Source organism: Corvus moneduloides, chromosome 1 (assembly GCF_009650955.1).
Source record: "Corvus moneduloides isolate bCorMon1 chromosome 1, bCorMon1.pri, whole genome shotgun sequence".
NCBI lineage: Eukaryota > Metazoa > Chordata > Aves > Passeriformes > Corvidae > Corvus > Corvus moneduloides.
In genome coordinates this window covers 89,396,760-89,417,193 of record NC_045476.1, presented here as the reverse complement: position 1 = coordinate 89,417,193, position 20,434 = coordinate 89,396,760, and the positions used below count along the sequence as shown (strand labels likewise).

At 41.6% G+C, this 20,434-nt stretch overlaps 1 protein-coding gene across 1 annotated transcript; it reads right to left on the bottom strand.

Annotated features, from left to right (window-relative positions):
- Positions 1-11,249: 11,249 nt before the first annotated feature.
- Positions 11,250-18,868, bottom strand: LOC116448060 (carboxymethylenebutenolidase homolog). Its single transcript, XM_032118044.1, has 6 exons — positions 18,632-18,868; positions 15,937-16,159; positions 15,039-15,146; positions 13,985-14,127; positions 12,752-12,843; positions 11,250-11,753 (listed from the first exon to the last, which is right to left on the bottom strand). The coding sequence occupies exons 2-6, from the start codon at positions 16,149-16,151 to the stop codon at positions 11,574-11,576; spliced, it is 738 nt and encodes a 245-aa protein (XP_031973935.1). The 5' UTR covers positions 16,152-16,159; positions 18,632-18,868; the 3' UTR covers positions 11,250-11,573.
- Between the last annotated feature and the right edge of the window lie 1,566 nt (positions 18,869-20,434).

The following is a 20,434-nucleotide window of genomic DNA, read 5'->3' as shown; positions in this document are numbered from 1 at the left end:
AAGTCCACACCGGTGCATTTCAGGACCTCCGTAATTTAACACCTACACCTCTCTCACCAACGCTGCACACATTTTGTCCCGCTGGCAACCAAGATGTTGGTCAAAGTCAACACTTACAGAATATGGAAATATGATGTAACCAGAATTGCCTTCATGTCTTGGAAAGTTTGATCCCAGGCTATGGAGGAGGTAGAACTGGGAAGGAGAGAGAGGTGTGGGGAAGGTGTTTTTTTAAGGTCTTTACTTCTCATGATCCTGCTCTGATTTTTTTAGCAATAAATTCTATTACTATCTCTAATTTAAGCCTCTTTTGCCTATGACAGTATTGGTGAGTGATCTCTCCTGGTCCTTATCTCAACCCAGGAACCTTTTGTTGTATTTTCTCTCCCCTGTCCAGTGGTGGAGGGGGAGTGATAGAGAGGTTTTGGTGGGTGTCTGACATCCAGCGAGGGTCAACCCGCTACAGTGACACACACAAGCATTGGGGATGGCCTCTGATATGTAACAAATACTGTATGAAAATGCATCCTTTTCCTCCTCCGAATTATGGTTGGTTTAGCATGATGAATATCCTGTCTCTTGCATGTCTGGCTCAGAATAGGCAGCACAAAGAAAAATAACAGAACATTAACATTTCCAAGAGCCAGACATGGCAGCCAGTGTCATAAAGTCATAGCAGTGACAACTGCATGAGGAACAGCAGGACTGAAGTAGCTACAGTAAAGGGACATAATCAAGAAGGGCTCTCCTTTCCATCCTTCCTTCTCTTCCCTTATCACTCATTCTCAGCGTACACAGAGCAGGCTGTTTCACTCACATCAGAACAGCAGCAGTTCTTCAAGCACAGCCATACACAGCCCTAAAGGATCAGGTTTGATCACTTAATAGAGAGTCCTCTATAGTCATGTGATGCCAGATGTATGGTTGCAAAGGAACACTGCCCTTCCAAAGAGAAATCCACCATCCTCCAGCAAGTACCCTAAGAACCATGGAGGGAACTAGCTGTCCCAACACACTTTCAGCAGGACACAGTTTCTCAAGTGTGAACCCTTTTTCACAATATCCCTGGCTGATGACTCTGATCATTTCCACAGGAGTTGGGTGAGGAGGTCTGTACTCCTGTTTCAGAGTTACCCAGCCCCATAGGGCTCTTTAATTCCTGTTCTATATTATCAGAGGCACCAACAGCATCTAGGGGAATGGAAGATTTGATGCCATTTCAACCCAACAGAGCACTCTTTGGAGGTGTGGAGGCTTATCAGCAAGGGTATGTGTGAGAGAAATTTGCTGAAATATGACCATCAGGCTCTTTTAGAAGGGCCTAAAATGGCATTGCTCTTTTAATGCTGAAGTCTATGGCAATGCTCAGTTTGTCTCTGTATTTTCAAACTGACCACAAGCATTTACTCAGAACATTTCTGATAGCAGCTTTCCAGAGCAGTCCCAGTCCCTTAGTTTCCGGCATTAAATTTTGCTCGGCCTTTTTCAGATCCAGTTTTGTGCCCGGCACTGGGGTGGGAATCACTCTCTGAGTTTCCCCACTGCCCTTCTGCTTCTTCCGTCAATAATTCTGTGAGCTGCCAACAGTTTCCTCCCCCCCAGCCTCAGCAGACAGGCAGGCAAGCCAATCTGCAGGGTACTACAAGGTGGGGCCCTGAGCTCTCCTTGGCACAGGCAGGGTGCTCAGAGGAGTCCACCAGCTGCACAGACCATTTGTGCTCTGAGGTCATTCAGTGCTACCCCATCACTGAGGAATCTGCTGGCTGCCTTCCTGACAATGCCGTACAATGTCCCACCTCACTTTCCAGCTAACACAACAGTCATGCTGAGCCCGGGCCCTGCTCCCCAGAAGTGCTTCCCAGCTATGTTCCCCATCTTTGTCAATACCCCTCACACCTGAAAGCTCTGGTCACCCACTGAACATGGCATATGCTTCAAAGCATTCTGCTCAGCCCCACTTCAACCTACTCCCTCCATGCTGCTGCTAGGTGCATTGTGGGCAGAATGAATGCAAGAGGCAGTGCTAATCCAATGGAATCCATGAGCACTGATGCCAGTGCCTCAGAACAATGCTGGGGCAGTGCCCTTCCAACCCAGCACAGGGACAGGGATCCACAACTGCTGTATTTTTAACCTTCTCCATCTCTCCCATCCTGTCCTCCAGGGCTTAAAACAATATAAAATATCCAGTAACCATGGTGTACATCAGCCTTCTGCCTGAGACTTAATGACTTATTTGTGACCACAGGTACAGCTAGGGACTGTTCAGGAGGCAACTCAGCTTGCAGCTCCCACCTAGCCTGGTAAGATGGTGCCATTGCAGGAAGCTGAGTTGGCTGGGGCTCCAGATGGCTTGGTGACAGATACTGGGAAGGGAAGAGTTGTAGTGAAAAAAGGCTGGACTCGCAGAAGAGTGGGACTCAGGGCAGGGACAACATGTTTTACTGGGAAAGCTTTCTTCTGTCAGGGCAGAGAGGTAGTCCAACTGCTCCTAAGCATCTGGGATCCAGAAGACAAGGGAGAAAAAGCTGGCAGGACAAGGTCTCTCCAGCCAAGTCTTGTCCCAGTTTGCTACAGGGTGAGAGCAGGCAGGCCCAGGGAGAGACTCAGGTTCCTCTGATCATCAGATGAGCTTGTGGTGGCAAAGCAGATCCAAGGTCTAGCTGAGAAACTGGTTTGCAGGTCAATGTCAATCCTGGTGGTGGCAGTCAGTGCCAGTGATTGCCAGGCAGGTATGAGGTCAAGCCAGGAAGCCTGGGTTAAGACAAGGAAGTCATGCCAGGGTTCAGACAAACAGTGAATACAGCCAGGCATAGCTGGGAAAGATAGACCACAATACAGCTCAGGCGGGCACTAAAAGCCCAGGGCTGAGGTGAAATGGGTTTCCTGGCCCCATGGGAAGATGTTGCAGAGGGAGACCCAGGAGAGGCTGGTCAGGGCCATCAAGACTTATCAGTACCCTTGGAGCAAGGCAAAATGATGGCTCTTGCCTACCTCTCAATTCTTCAGCAGCTTCTTGCCTGCCTCTAGTAGTGGTCTGGAAGGCAAAAGATGCTCCCACTCCCCGAGAAAGGCTGATCCCTTCTGTGCTACCCTAGCTCATTTTTCATAGCTTCATCTGCACAGACAAGAAGGCTAGCACCCTGCAAGTCATCTTCCACCAACCAGCTCCTAGGGATCACTGCTGCTGGGACACTGTCCCCAGTGTTGCTGTCTGTCTAATGTCAAGGCATTGGATGTGTCTCTTCTGGGGCTGTCCAAAAATTTGTGAGGAAGGGAAGCAAGGAGTTCAGTCACTTCCCTAGCTCATCCATGAGGATGCTGAATAAAACTACTCCTAGGAGTAGTACATGGGCTATTCTTGGAGGGAAAACTCACTGCTCTCTCCCGGTTCCAATAACAAAAAAACCCCCAACCCATAAAAACAAAAACAAAACCAACCAACCAATTGAAAAAAAAAACCCCAACCATTGCAAAATAGTAAGACCTGGAATCCACTGTTAATTTCTTAAAGGATCTTATTTCCTAGACAATTCTAAAGACATTTTTTCAAAAACTGGGGCAGTGGGGGAGGGGGGAGGAGCAAGAAGGGGAGTAGGAGGGCACTATGCTCAGACTTTCTAAAATCACAGAGGTCAGTAATTTCTGGAGGAACCCAGAGCACCTAGAGTGACTGTGTACCATTTCCCAACCATCTAGTTTCCTGAGACATTGCTGCTCTCCACCACTGTGCACAGTTAGTTCAGTACCCTCTCCCTTCTACTGTAAAACCTCATAGCACAGCAGCGCTAGCAGAGATCACAGGCTTGCACTGCAGGAAGCTGGTCTTCCCATGTGGGCACATCTATATAAGTTCATTTAAGGCATCCCTATCAGCATTAGCTGAGGTGAAATTCGAAGTGATTTTCTGCACAGCCCCTGACTCAGATTTGTGACCATGGCCAGCTATCAGTGATGAATCAGGATTTGAAGTAGATCATTTCCTCCACTAGGAAAGACACTGATCAAAGTCTCTTCCATAATAGCCACATAAACTCCTTAAAAGCCATCTCTTGGGGTTCCTGCACTATACTCTGCTCTTTCTTCAGAGGAGGAAATGTCTGGGGTGTTTGTGATGATCTGGCTGGACCATGAGAGTGGTGCCTGTGTAATGTTGCCCAGTGGCTCTTCGCCACAGCTTGGAAAGACGAACACTTTCCAGCTAATGCGTTATTTTATTTCCATGATCTCATGTTTAAAGCATCATTTCCTTAATCTTAGGCTCTCCCATGGGGTCAGTAAATTCCACATTCAAAGAAGATTTTAATTCCTTGGTGAGTGACAAGCTGGAATGGCGATTTGAGCCCTAATCCCTCTTTTGAGTGGTGAATGAAGCATCTTGTCATTAGTACATCAGCAGATGATATCAGAGATATCATGGGAATAGCAAACACCATCAATCTGAGCCAGCTGGAAAGCAATAAGGCTTGGAATGGTACCCTCTCCACCCCATCAGCCGGCAGGGATCTGCCAAGCCCTCCCCACCTCCCTCTTACTGGTGAACCAGTAGAGACATCTTTCTTTTCCTTTCTCTTCCAGCTCTTTTCCTGCCTTCAGACTCACCATTCCCCAATTTACATGGGGGAAAGTAATAATTAATTGTTCCACTTTATTCATTCCTGATTCACCTCCTGCTTTGAATTGTTTTCCTTGACTTTCTACAGAAACATCCTGACATGTTTCTCTTCAGCCCCCCTTGCATGTACCACTTGGCATCAGCCCAGCAGAAAAGGTCATTTGGAGAGGCAATGCAACTAGGGCTCAGCAAGGGAAAGGGATGGGTGACAAAAATCCCAGATGGCAATTTTCCCCAAGAAGCTTTTGTTTTACTGAGGAATAACTTCCATCATCTCACCAATTTTGCTGATTACTTCCTGACATTATCTTGAGTTGAGCAATTCCTGGAAATTTCACTTTGGACTTTGGCATATGATCTACAAATCACCCAGCAACAGCCATGCAGCAACACAAGGCCACCTGTCTCCTACAGTGCCATTGCTCACAGTGTGATGGAGAAAGGCTTAGTGACAGCAAGAAGTGTTTATCTCCTCAAATCTCTTGGGCACCCAGCAATAGAAATGTCCCCTGCCTTGCCTCTCCAGTGCTGACTCAGTGCCTCTCCTTTGAAGCAGATCTCCCTTTATCTCTCTCCACAGAGAGGCTCTACCTCCCCTTAGTACTGCTGGATTTTTGTTCCTCTCCAACTGAGGCACCTCTACTAACATTATATAGTGCTCACTCAGGGCTGATTCCCGGCTCGTTAAGTCAGGAAAGTGGAGCAGAGGCATGGGATATCTGTGACTTTCAGGAAATACTATCACTGCCAGTGTTTTTCCCCACATCTGCATTTCCTGCATTACCTCTCCCTTTCACTTTTCTGTTTTCTCTTCTATACCACCTTTCATTTGCTTATTTGATTTTTCAGCTGGCTGACCTCACAGAGACTTATTCAACAGATTCTTAGTAAAGCAAATCAGCACAGGTAGGATGGACATGGACTAGTGAAAGTGATCTTCAAGGGTCAGTCTCAGATCTTCTTTTCTCCTGCTTACAGTGTCACTTTTGCTTCTCGCTGAAGTTCTGGAATGCTCTACTTTTCCCACAACTCTGATTTTCATCAACCAACACCACTCTCTGCTCTCTTCAGTGCCCACCTTTGAGGTCCCAGTTTGAGACCCCAGGACACCACCTCACACATTTTCCCTTTCACAGCCAACTATGTGTTCCCTCTTCATCCCACAGGGTAACTCTTCACTCTTTGTTCCAGTCTTATCAGACTCCTTCTGCTTCCTTCTTCTCAGGCCTACTGGAAAGATCCTAAAACTGTGCCATCTCTTCCTGTTCTGTGGTCTCTGCTGCTCTGCACAGATTCACTTGCCACAGGTAGCTGCTCGCAGATATTTAATCTGCAAAAAGTGACAAATGTGAAAAAGGGAAAAGTTATGCAGACAGATAATTAGGTCTGGGCCTCAGCAGTGTTTTGCAGAGGCAAAAAATACAGAACTAGATGCTCTCTACCCTATTGCCAGTCAGTGCAGTCCCAGTCCCACTTTGCTATGAATAATGATTTCCACCTGACATAATCTGCTGAGATTGTTTAAGCAAAGCACCCATCTGACAAGGCTATGCAGCTTTAGCCCAGCTCAGGCTGTGAGCAGAACAAGTTCATGGTTGCTTGCAACAGCCTTGACACAGTTAAGCACAACAGTGCTAACCTCTGCCTTGGTGTTACAAAGCACAGAGACATCAGCAAAATTTGGGCTGGAAATGAGCAGCTACAAATAATGTTGCTGCAAGAGTTTATTACTCCCATTTTTTCCAGCTTAGAGGGATTTTCTTGATGTGATTTCACAGTTATATCAGCACAAAAAGTTCCACCGTTTTACTTATTTTGTTTTTCTTACACTGTTTTTTATACTTCACTATAGAGAGAGAACATTCTTCTTATCACATCTGAAGATATGTGTGTGATATACAACCTGTACACATCAGGAACACCCCTGAGCAGGAGGCCAGCTCTACTTTACTTTGCGCTGTGGAGCCAGAAGTTAGTTTCATCTGTAGTGGATAACACATATGACTCAGCCTGTCCTTTTAATTTTCACCCAGGGTTTCTCTGTGTCTCAGAAAGAAAAATTCTGAGTGAAGTTGGAGCTAAACCAGCTGGGTGAGGAAACCAGGGGAAAGGAGGGACAATAGCAAGCTCTCATTCTATTCAAGCCATTCAACAGGATCAACTTACCTTGCACTGCTAACCTACCCTGAGCTGCTCCCCTACTGCTGTCCTACTGACAGGGAGAGCTTTCACAGCTCACTGCTCTCCAAAGCAACATCACAGAGCACTACAGACTATAGTTCTTGCAAATATATACAAAATGCGAGCTTATCCCTTCCCCCTGCATCTCTTTCTTCTTGCAAACACCCGTGCCTAAATTTACCTTCCACTTTTGCCTCAGAGGAGTCAGAGGAAGCAAAAATGTTTTTTCTTTACTGAAGGACATAGGTTTTTTACTTGGGGTTAGCCAACCATCTAAAGTATCTTAGAAACTTTCTTAATTTTCTAAGGCTTCTGGAAAAAAAAAGAAATAACTTTAAAGAAATTTTCAACAATCTGTAAGCTCAACACCTGGAAGTAAAACTGAAGAACAGTTTATTAGTGCAGTTGGAATAACTTGCAATCCCCCTAACGAATAACATTAGCATAGCTTTGCTGAAGTTCTGGGCAAACTACCAGCCCAGATGCAAAATTTCCTCACCAGCTCTTAACATAGTAGTGGCAGGAAGGGAAGGAAAGGAAACGTATTTCCACAGGTGTCACCATCTGCTGCGCTGATGGTCTGAAAGGGGAACTTTGTTTTGGAGCTTTATTAGCCCATTCCGCTCCTCACTTTCTGAAATTCAGCATTCTGTTATTCACTGGGCTTTGATAAACTTCAGTGCCTAACATGAGAAACCAGAAAATAAGTAAAATGTGCTGGAGGCTTCTGAAGTTAAAGAGGAGATAGGTACCAAATTCCCATTGCTCCTCCAATGGGAGCTCTGACTAAAATGCTTTAAGTGGGTCTACCTTCATTTTTTCTAACCTCAAATAAAATGAAACTAGATTTTTTTGTGTCTCTGAAAAATTGTGTTCTCAGTGCACCTTTCTAGAGCCTAAGCTACCACTCCTGGCCTGTGGTGAAACACATCGAAATCTCATTAGTTAAAGGTATGGAGTCCAGTCTGATCACAACCTCTGTAGGCAACTACAGTCCTGAATAGAAAACTTAGTATGCCTGTGAGTGTGGCCAAAATTAGTTACAACAAGGCATTCAGATGAGCTGTAGTTATCTACATTGTGTAGTCATCTCTATCACATCTTCCATCAATTCCCCAAATTCCATCAAGTTCAACTTCTGGTCAGGCTTCTAGCCCCGAAGCCTCACTAATCCAGCACAGCAATCATTCAGTTCCTTCCCTAGGGCCTGCTCTGAAGAAAAAAATAAGACAAAAAAGCCCTTTCAAGACCTAGCAGCAGAGTCAAAGGTTGCAGCTGAGGAAGGAGAACTGCTCCCCACATGACTGCAGCTGACACTGTGCAGAGAGACACATTTTTAAAGCAAGTGCACAGTCTCTTACAATGTACCATAAAGCATAGATGCCCTCTTCCCTGCAAGCCAAAAGATGGAGGGCATTTTTTTATACTGACCAAGTGCACATTATTTTATGGGAATTTTGGCACTGTTACGTATGTATGCACTGGGGGGATGACGGGAGGGGGAATGCTTTTCTTTGTCCTTGTGTATGGCCTGTACACTGAAAGCCCATTCCTGTTTGGAGTTTAGGAGTCAAAGAAGGTGAGGAAAATTAACAAGCTAAAACAGTGACTGTCTGGTTTAGACACCATGGTAAAAAACCACCCAGCAATAAATGTGAACTTGACAGAGGGCAATGCAGAAAAAGGAACAGAGCTGAAGAGGCATTTTGTGTATTAAAAATTTTTGCCATAAAGATTAAACTGAAACCCATAAAACAGCTCCCATTCATCATGTAATAAAAAAAGTAATCCAATTAAGGAGTAGAAGTCAGCATAATATTAAACTGATTAAAGATAACAGATGCGACAAAAATGCTTGTGCCAGTGATTGAGTTTTCTGAGTTTTTCATCTTAGATACTGTATTTCACAAAATCACAAAATCACTGGTAAGGTTGGAAGAGACCACAGTGGGTCATCTGGTCCAACCTCCTTGCTCAAGCAGTCATCCTAGAGCACTGCACAGGATTGCATCCAGACAGTCCTGGAATACCTCCAGTGAGGGTGACTCCACAACCTCTCTGGGCAATCTGCTCCAGTGCTCAGTCACCTGCACAGCAAAGAAGTTCTTCTCATGTTCAGGTGGAATTTCCTGTACCTCAGTTTCTGCCTGTTACCTCTTGTCCTATTGTTTGACGCCACCAAGAGGAGCCTGGCTCTGTGCTCTTGACACCTGCCCCTCAGATATTTGTAGACATTCATGAGGTCCCCTCTCAGTCATCACTTCTTAAGGCAGAACAGGCCTAGCTTCCTCAGTGTCTCCTTGTAAGAGACGTGCTCCAGCCCCTTAAGCATTTTTGCTGACCTCCGCTGGACCCGCTCCAGGAGCTCCATGTCTCTCTTGTAGAGAGGAGCCCAGACCTGGACACAGCACTCCAGATGTGGCCTCACCAGAACTGAGTAGGGGAGCAGGATAACCTCCCTTTACCTGCTGGCAATGACCTTTTCTAATGCACCCAATTTTTTTTCCTATAAAAGCAAATATATAATAAAATGCAACACCTGTCCTACACAAGTGACTCTGAATTCTCCAAGGAAAATGAATTTTGGCAAAATACTCCTCAGTTTCACAGTCTTTCCCTGTCTCAGAGAAAATTTGGCAGCTCTTAGCCCTTTTTCCTAAGACATCTGTTCAATCACGTAAAAAACCAAGCTGGACAGGTTTGCCAACCAAGGTATTACCTTCACAGAAACCAAGGCTCTTTTATTTAAAATCCACATGAGAAAATAATTGTAGAGCGTTTGATTTCATCAAGTCTCTCTGTTCTCATAGCAACCCTGATAAATTGGGCATGAATCCAGAGCTGGGAATTGAATTTGCACTTTATAGATTACCTGAACCACAAACCTACGTTGCTTCCTTCCAGGAAGGTTTGTACATTGTTGTTCCCATTCCCTAGAGCTGGACAGGTACACACGAGATGTGCCTTTGCCAGTGCATGAAGGTGTCTGTAGTCCTCTCATGTGAAAGTGTTTCTCTTCTACATGCTGAGAACAGAACCATGCCAGGACTGGCAGGAAGCACAGAAGTCTGGCCCTTCCCTCTGTCTGTGTCACTGGGAATCTGCACAGATCGAGCACAAGGGCAGGATCAGCAAGGGCTTTGTGGAACTTCTCACCTCCAGTGTGGAGGGACTATTTCTACCAACATGACTCATAGCAGCAATGCCCTGCAGACCTGAAGAGGCTTTCCCTGCACTGGTTGGACCCACTAAGAACTGAAGGCTCATCTCTCCTGAAATCATTAAGCAAGAAGATGGAAACACAATCTGCAGTGTTCAAACCACAGAACAGCAATAATCACTGACCAAGGGCATGAACCAAGGAGCAAGGGAAGATTTTGAACTTTTGTCTCAGAGGTCTGCATGAAATCTTTTTGAAAGATGGGAGATTTTCTTTGATATCAACTCAGTGTGGTGTAGAGAAAACTATTTTCTCGTGGGACATATACAGTGTATTGCAGGAGGGAAGGAGTGATGTGAAGAAGGGGGTCGAAATGGGGATTTGGGGCCTGAGGTGGGATCCATATGGTGGGAGGCTCCAAAGCCGAGACACTGTGGAGTTCAGACACACATGCAGCTACAGCTCCACCACAGACTGCTTTAGACCGGCCTGGCACACGCCCCCGGTTGGAAAGAGCCAAAGGGAATGTGATTTCGTGAGGGAGATGCCAGGCATGGCTGGCAGCAACAAACTCAAAAAGAAAAATGCTGTGGGGCAATGGAAACCATGGAGGGGCTGCAACTTGAAAGGCAATATTCTGTGAGAGCTCCCTGGGCTCACACTTATTTCACTGAGGGGAAAATGGGCAATGTTCAGTACAATATTTTAGCCACATCTATTCCCTCAGCATCACAGACGCAGGCAAGACCTCACCACATGGTTATTGGGAATTGCACTGGGAGAGTCCTAAGGAGCTGAAACATGGTAATGTTCCCCCACTCACCAGGAATGGGCTGTGCCTTACCAGTAACAGTACACAACTAAATCACAGCAGAGAGAAACCTGAGGATAAAGGAAAGATTTGTGGAGGTGAGGAGGTAACGTTGGAGGTTGGTTTAGATTCAACTCTGAATTAGGTTCAGTAGGTAGGGCAACTGCCTGAAGCCATGAGAGATGAAGGATTTGCATCAAGATGATGGTGAAATGATGTGATTTTCTCTAGTCTCTTCAGTCATGGCTCTCAAACTTTTGGAGTTCCCCTCAGTTCACATACATTGATTTCCACTGTCTTTCTCCTTCCCTTTTCTTGCTCTCATTTCATAAATTCTGAATAGGATATTCTGTTTCCAAGAAAATGTCCCAGCCTTCCAACCCAGAACTATATTTACCTAAAAGCTGAAAATCTTGGAGCTGAAAGTCTCACAGCTAAACAACTCTAAACAGAGCTTTAAGGAGAGAATTTCTCAAGCGTGGTCAGAGTTTCAATGATTTTTAATCATGTTGACATTGACATAAAAAAACTAAACTTTCAGGTGCCAGGAAATATGCCACACGATATTCTAATCATTTTAAGATACACAAGACCAGTGTTAAAAACCTTCTTTACATTTATAGCTTTCAACATTTGAAAAGCCATCTCTAAGCCCCTACTTAGAAGGTAAGTGCAAATAAGTAGTGTTATTGCAGAAGAGTTATACAAAATATTTTTATGGTTGTAAGAACATTTTAAGCAATATAGTCTGTATTATTTTCTCATTTCCTACGACAATTGATTCTGTTTGTTGACATTAATTTAACCTAAAGATATTTATTCAGCCAGTTGATCATATCCTTTCTTCCTTCCTCAATATAAGGTTTATCTTGAGGATTGATATCTTCTCTTTTCCGATGCACAAACCCATGTGTCTGTCCAGGGTAAATTTTAACTTCATAATCAACTTTACAGTTTTGTTTAAGCTTCTGCTCCAGCAACGTGACCTGTAACACAGAACATTCTATGTTGGCTGAGCACAAAGGTAAAAAGTTCTACATTTACAGTCCCCAAATTGTCCTCATTTTTTACTTTTCTGAAAGACAGACATAATTTATCCTTGCCACCGTTTTCTTTTCTACTAGTTTTATACCTAAATGCATTTCTGTTGCTGCACTTGCTTTATTTAACTAGGCTTTTTTTCCCAGTAAAATATCAGTAGGTGACTGTATAAAATGTAGAAAAAAATTATATGGATTACAATATTAATATCTGTAAATGTAAAAAACCTACTGCTCAGTATCATGAGAAGGTTAGCATGTAGTGAGCACTGTATGAGTTGCTACTGATAGACACCTCACATAAAATAACTGGGGCAAGAGTTTGAATTAATTTGAGGTTGGGGAAGAGGAGCAGAGACAAAAATAGCAGTTCAAAGTAACTGGAATTTTTGCCAGGAAAATTAAAGCCAACATCACTCAATAAAAACATGTTTCTCTTGATCCCCTTGGCAGATAACCATCTTTCTCCAATCATTCTACACTCAGGTTCCAGAGAAAGGCTGTTGACTGAGTAATAGAAAGGAGAATCTCTGCAGGACAGTGGAAAAAGGAGAAGGATAGCCACAGGGTCTTTTTAATTTTCCTGCAACAAGTGATTCCATTGGTACAGGTGGGGAATTTCTGCTGATTTTATGGACCATCGGTATCACTAAAGAGAGCCTCCTATCTTAAACTTGTCAGGCTTTCTTTGGATTCTTGCTCTTTTCCTAGGAACTGATGAAAATCAGCCATATTTTCAAACAGAAACAGAAAATATTTTTAGTGTCATGGTAAAACTTTTTGATTTGGGGATAAGCAGCATACATTTGTGTAGAAGTACTGTAAGAGTTAGTGAAAGAGAAAGAAAAGTGCAAATTAGTTTTCTACTGTCTCTTCATTGAATACCAAGATACAAAATAAACATGAAAAGCATTAAAAAGACGCATCTGTGATGGGAAACTCACCTGCTCCAATGGGATGATGTCATCCTTCTCCCCAAAAATGAAGAAGGTAGGATGCAGCAAACTGTGTTTGTCTGCAAAACGACTGATCACTCCTAAGGCAGAAGAAAACATACATGCAATGAGTTATGCTACCTAAAGTAGCTAAACCACTACAAAATCTACAAAAACTTCAAGACATTTTCATCAGCTAGTGATGATCAGTTTGTAATGGGATTTAACACACTTTGCTTAAAAGTCCTTTTTGTTGTGGAAAATTTGTGATACCATTAAAAAGGAAAAGACCGGTTCTGTGGGAAAAAATCAGGGAAGAATTGTTACTCTTGTCCCATTTTTGTGGTTTGCTTTGAGCAACTGCTTCTGATCACTGTCAGAGACAGGATTTTGTGAAAGATGGACACTTAGGAACTGCTCACCTCTGGCTTGGGAAGGCCATTTTTAAGATAATTGTAAATACTCATCATTCCACCTACATGGTTATGACTTCAGTCATATATATCTATATATATCATATATCTATACTGATACAATTTCATAACAAATTGACATTTTAATTTTAACTACTCCAATATATTTGAATTAAAGTTACAGTAAAACTAACCAGCTGCCACCCTAGATACTCTTTTCATTCCTGAGATTATTACAACAGAAAAAGTTAAAAAATTAGCAAGTAACATTGTTGAATTGACTCAGCTGATCAGCATATCAGTGCAGCAAAACAGTCCCAATAAGCTTTCTGGAAAAATACCTTAAATCTTCTTTCACCTCTAACTAATATAAATTGCTCTGGTTATGTAGAAATACAGAGGTTTATAAGAAAAATATCAAAGTTAGCATAAATATGTTGAGAATTAAAGTGTGAAGGGTTAAAACAGAGAAGTTAAAACTGTTCCTATTAGTAATGAGGGACCACTGTCTAAAAGATATAAAAGATGCGCCCAGAAGCCCTTTTGTCATTGCCAGCCAAGAGGAACCTCAGCCACAGTGAGGCCATGGCATTTGGCACTATGATCACAGATGTGATCCTGGTCATGCCACTCTTTAAATAAAATTTTGCTGGGTGCACTTAAGTGTAAAAATGCGAGTGTGAAAAAATCAAATCACTTACAGATTATTTATAATAAAATCACCTTCTTCCACTAGATGTCAAACTGAATTTTGTTACAGTAATAGTCCTAGAGAATTGTTTCCTGCACTGGCATCCTGCTCAGAATGTAGCAGGTCTTTCAGGCTTACCATAGAGGGATACTCCAGTCTTTAAATGAGGATTTTTCAGCATCAGATGTTGCACTGCTGCTCCACCCCAGCAAAAGCCAATGACACCAATCTTCTTCGCACCACATTGGTCCTTTAGATACTTGAGGACAACGTCAACTTCTCTGAGACATGCAAATGAAAGTGAATTAAGGCTCTAGCCCTGTTTCTCTGGCCTCTTTGGTGGCTGCTGCTCAGAGACTGGCTGGGCATCAGTCTGCTTCTGGAATGGAGTGACTGTCTTGCATCACTCCCTGTTTTTCTTTCCCTTACTTATCAAATTACCTTTATCTCAACCCATGAGTTTTCTGGCTTTGTTTCTCTTATTCCCCTGTTCCTCTTGTGGGAGCGAGTGGTGGTCCAAGTTATTGGTTGATGGCTGGGGTCAACCCACAATACTACTTTACTGTTATTCATTTCTAAAATACAAGACAAACTCCAGGGGAGAAGACAAAGGAGAAAGTCAGTCTTCCTAGATCATTGTTACTAGGACAGGAGGTGATTTTATGAACAGCAGTCCAATTAATTTCACAAATAGCAATAGTTATCATATAGGCTAATACAAATAAAGTTTGAGACACACTGCCAGTCAAGAGCATCTTGTTATCACAAATGTGACTTATATGTAAACTATATCCCACAAGGAGGACAAACGTTTTATAAAATCGTGTTTGCTGACTGCATTTGCACCCTAAAATCCATGGAAGTTGTGCCTCCCTGAGCAATCAAAGTGGCAGGAGTGAGCTGCATTTTCTAGCTTTTGCTGATTCCTTACTTTAGAGTCATTCATTTTGCTTCTACTCTCTGTACAGGCAAACACTGGGCACTTTTGTTCTTGTTCAAACATCTACTTTTATCTATAAAGCACCCCTCATATAACCACGAGCTTGTCCCATGAGCTGCATGAAATTTCCTTTTGTGGACATCCAGCTTTATTTGACCCACTAATAATTTAGGATCTAATGCCTCTTTACTGAGGCAAAAATTCCTATGAAATAAGGATGTCCACTTGCTGGTCAAGGAACAATGGTTGTACTTGTCTATTTTGCCGGCATCTCGTGTTTTCAGCCAGTCATCAAAAGATGCCCAGTCATTAGAAGGTTTCCAAGCTTCTTGTCCCACAAAAAAATCTGGGCAGATGGCTCTGCAAGAAAAATGAAAATATTTTATGTCCATGAAATAATACTGAAAAAGGATTAAAGGGAAGACCCTATGTACTACACAATGAATTCATTTTGCTGAATACATAGTACTTAACCCACATCAAAGCATTATACCAGCAACCCTCAATAATTTTCTATATCTAATATGAGGACTTAGTATAATTTCCAGTTACATTTTGCCCTGTTAAAATTCATTTCTTAAATTGATAAATAGTTAACTGTAACTGAAAATCCTTGGTGGTTTCCTACCAAACTTAAAAAAGAAATCCAAAACCAAACCAAACAAACTGCAATTTACACAGTACTTATGTTTAGGCTAGAAGGGACACTAACCCAGTAATACAGGATAGAGGATACTCAGTATGCTTTTCACATATTTGAGGATTTGTTTCTCTATTTGGCACATGCTAGTACACTTTCCCTTCATAGAAAGATCTTCAGCTTCTTTGAAATTTTTACCATAACAGCCAAGTTGCACAGAGGGAGGGAGGAAGCAGGCTGTTTCAGGGTCATAGAGGATGAAAAATGCAGAATAAGAAAATTTTCTGCTTCCTCTCTCTTCTTTTGTGCCTATATACTAACTCGTTATGGTAGGGTGACTCAATTATTTTAGACTTCTTTCACTGTTTTAACAGAAAACTCCTTGGAGAAAGGGATAAAGAAAGACTGTGGAATTATTTGTGTTTGTATGGTTTATATGAAAAAAGGAAACAGTTGGTTCAACAAACTTTCTTATTAGAAAGACACTTTGAAAACAGTAGTATTTCTTACATGTATCCATTAGTTGTTAGCATATCAGCTATGTATCTGGTGTTTGGGAGTTGCCATCCAAATATATCGTGGATCACAATCACTGCTTTGTCGGCACCGGCAGGAGGTTTGCAGACATAGGCCTTGATGTGCTCAACTTGCACCTCCTGCCCACGGCCTCCATAGTCAAACCTGTCTCCAATATCACATGGGCAGGGCCTTGATTCATTGGCCATGTGTGATACTAAAGAACAAAAAATATTCAGCAATGAATATCAAAGTATGCCATATTGAAGAGTTTCAAAAGACGGCAGTACTTCAGATTACTGCATTTTTTAATCATTACAGTAATAGGATGAACATGCTCGTTACTGTTTGATCTAAAATGAAGCATTAGTCAATAAGCCCACCAGGTTATTTAATACAAATAAGACTCCAGCTAGATTTTCTTATGTTACAAACTCTTCAGCAGGGGCCTGGTACATGATAGGATGTCCATGCCCTACAGTAAGTAGTACAATTAAAATAAAGTTATGAGCAAGCAGAAAGGCAACCATCACAAATTATTTACATAGCGATGAAGCCAGTCCTTCCACTCTTCATCATGTGTATTTCCTGTCAGGAATGCATAGCTTTCTTTGGTAGAGAGTAAAGGCTTAATACCAGACCTAGCATTTTGAAAGAAAAAACCAACAGCTACTGTGTAGAAAGATATAATTACACATAGATTAAGCATTATGTTTTCATCCAGGGACTTAAAATATTACCTAACTGTAATTTTCAATGTCAATAAATCCTTTTTCTAAACAGCTGTAGCCTCAGATGTTGCAGACTTTTGAAGAAGGATACCTAAGAAAGGTGCCAAGAAAAATGGACCAGCAAAAGTAAGAGTATAAAATTGTATTTCTTTAATATTAAATAAAGAATGCATTAAAACTCCAAGATAGGAAAAAAAGAAAACTGAACATAACCAAAATCTTTAAGTCAAGCCAAATCAAGAAGGTAGGTATGGTTATGGTATGGAGTAGGGTATGGTTTATTTTTTTCAAACTATTGCTTAAATTAAAATAAACAAGTAATTCACAAAGGTCAAAAAGTACCAACAGAATCTAACACACATGTAGCTCCTTGGACTCAAGTTAATGATTTTCTGCCATCAACCCCAGGTTAACCAACTCAGTGGACAGACCTGAATAACTCCTTTGAATATTCACAGAATATCTACAAATGATTCAAGAACATGGAAAGAATTTAGATAAAGTTTTACCTAAGCTCTCTACAGATTAATCATGTGTACTGCCAAAGAAACTTTGCTAGCGCAGAAACAAAGATCTTCAAACTTGACTCTGTCAAAAATACAGAGAGAAATAGGAAAAAGCTTATAACTGAACTGTCCCTGGACAAGTAGGACTTAAAGATTTGTGGCACTAAAGGGACAGCTTTAGGAAAGCCAAGAAACAACTTGGCAGCCAGAAAAATTGGACAGAATTTCAGAGACCGATATATTCTGGATTCGCAGATTTTAAAATTCAGACTATCCCAAGCAGTATCCCCAGGGCTAGATTGCAGATACCAGGAGATTTCATTTTTGCAGATCAGTTCAGATCAGTTCAAGACAAGCTATGTCGTATTTGAAAGCTGTATTATCTCTGGGCACACATCTATACAAGTGCTCTACCTTTTCTTTTTTAAATAAGCCACACCCACCCATAAGCGTCCACTTTTCCCTACATGGTGTGGGTTCACATACAGGACTTCTGATTTAAAATAAGTACCAGTAAAAAATGAACGAATAAATGAGCATATAAGGTAAAATACAGTGCAAATATATAATAGGAAGAAGTTCATAACTAATTTTCCATTCATAAAGTATTTCCTTTTGATTAGACTAAATCAGAGAATATAACAAAACCAGGGATTGAATATTAAAGAAACATATATTTCAGAACTCCAGAAACACAAATGCAATGCCCTTAGCAGTATATCCTTACAGACTTTATTTGCAAGCATTTCATATTATCTAATAAATGTAAAGCAACACATAGAACATGAGGTATTTAAAGATGTAGATATATTCACTGATGAAAAGAGCTCCAGATACAAGACTGTGAGGGATAGCATTGGCTTGCATGGTTTATAAGCCATATAGATTTGCAAACTCTGTAGCATAGGCAAGACACTTCAGTGTTTCTGCATCTGCTGTAGTACATGCAAACAGCATCTTTTTCCATTTCTAAGATGCTATTGAAACATTACTTAGAAATTGATTCCCCCTCTCTTACACTCATCAAAGCTATTCTTTTCGGACTGCAAACCCACAGCCTTGGTGTACCACCATTTCTACCTGGAAGCACTTGAGAACTTACTGGAAGACTAAACAATGACTAATTTTCAGATACTTGTATCTACAGCCAGAAAAATATAAAGATATTGCTGTGTGGCACCATCACTTTCAATATACTGTCCTGAGTCTTCCTCCTCAGTGGTCTTCCCCACCTCTGGAGGGAAAATAAAAGGTTTCTGAACCATCATCTCAAAAAGACAAAAAAAGAAGAAGGAAAGTAACCCCCAATCGCATTTAAATGAGCTTGCACTCTGCCTGCAAATACAACGAAAGTCTCCCGAACATGCTGAGTCACACCTCGCAAGCACTTGTTCTACATTTCTGAGGAAAAAAAGCCATGAGTTAAAAAAACCCAAATAAACCTACACATACCTGGAGCCCAGCAAGGGTGCGAGACAGTAGGGGCAGGATGCAGGAGCGCAGCGTGGGTGGTTCCGGCTGATTGGGTCCCCACACAAAGCACTAACTCACAAAACGAAGGGGGTGAGCGCAAGGACCAGGCTCCTTTAAAAGAGAGTTACATAAGCTACTGCCTTTATCTTTGTGCCTGGCGGAGTGACGAAGGCCACTCTTTTTAAAGCCGTTCGTTTCACTGCGAGCGTAGGAGGGGTGTGCTGCTGTGAGGAGCTGCTGGAGCTGAGTACCAACCCCTCTTTTGAACTTACACCAAATGGTATTCAGCCCTGGAGGGCTTTTTCTTTCAGTTTCGGAATGTTAATTTAGCTGAACAATCCAGCTAGAAAATACTTTTTTTTTTTTTTTTTTTTAAAGGGTGTTTCTTCGTTTTTGAAGGTTGGGGTAGCCCCACCTTTAAACATTACATTGGCATAATTAGTTCCTTAGACTGTTCATCCATGGCTAAAAGACTTATTTAAAGTCATCAGCAGGGTGAGGTAGTGGAGACGTCATTTCAAAGCTCTATACAAGGCAAAGCTTATATACTACAGGACAAATATTTTCTCTTTCAGAATGGAAATAAGTAGCATGTAAGGAAGTAATAGCTTTCTAGATTGCTGTACTTACATGCTATACAATAAGTGTTTAAAATACAGACATTTTTATCCTCTCACCGGGTATGTTATACATTTTTTTTCATTTTCAGTTAAAGTCTCTGGCTGACCCTTGCTTCCTTCCCATTCTCCTGATTTTCTTTCTATGGGATTATTAGGACTATTTCTTAAAGACCTTAAGCTAAATGTATTAGAAATCGAAAATTCCCTATTTCCTCAGATGCACATCTGAAACACAGACTAAATGCTCACTAGTCTACCAAACTTCTGCCTTACAATTTAGTCCTCATATATAAGCTGTTTTCTCATATTCTAAATAACTTTGTTAGTGCTCTTTGTTGGCAATCCCTAAATTAAAGTCAAACAAATGAAAAAAAGCCTATCCAAGAATTCCAGAGCAAAGTCATAAGGCTCTAAACCCAGCCCTTTTGGGTTACATTTTTGGCTCTTCCCACTTGTGTGCTACAAAGTACAGCGTTCAAGGACCTTAGGTACTCCATACCAGCTTAAGATAACAGCAGTCAAATAAATGAGAGAAAAATTGTGAGTTTTCATCATTCCTAGAAAACAAAAACGGCATCAATGCTTGCAGAACCTTCTCTGGACTACGGCTGTTTAACCACATTTCCACTTTCTCAGTCACATGGTCCTGAAAATAATTCTTTATACGTAAAGAATTTATTCCACTTTACCTTAATATTAACGTTAAACTTTGGAAACTAAACTGCTTTTAATTTGATTTCCTGTTGTTTCATGTTCCTTGATAGGCAATATGTGCTGGTTTTTCACTTAGAAGTCAAAACTTAATGCAATGCATCCATGTTCTCCGTACATGCAGTTGGCTGCACTTCACACTGTAAACACGCACCTCTTTCAGATCTCACATTTCCAGCTCTTACTCGGGGACTTACATTTTTATCATGAAGATTTGGCTGTACCTGTAGTAACTATAATAATATATGTTATATATAGATTTATTCATATATACATGCTTTTATATATGTGTGTGCATATATATAAAATAACTATGATGATACGGTTGGGTAGCTATCTACCCTTTCATTTCAAGAAAATGCTGCATCTCAGTTTGGTTTTTTCCTTTTTGCTTAGTCACAGTGTTAGTGTTGCAGTTCACATGCCATTCCAGAATTTATGAATGACTGCT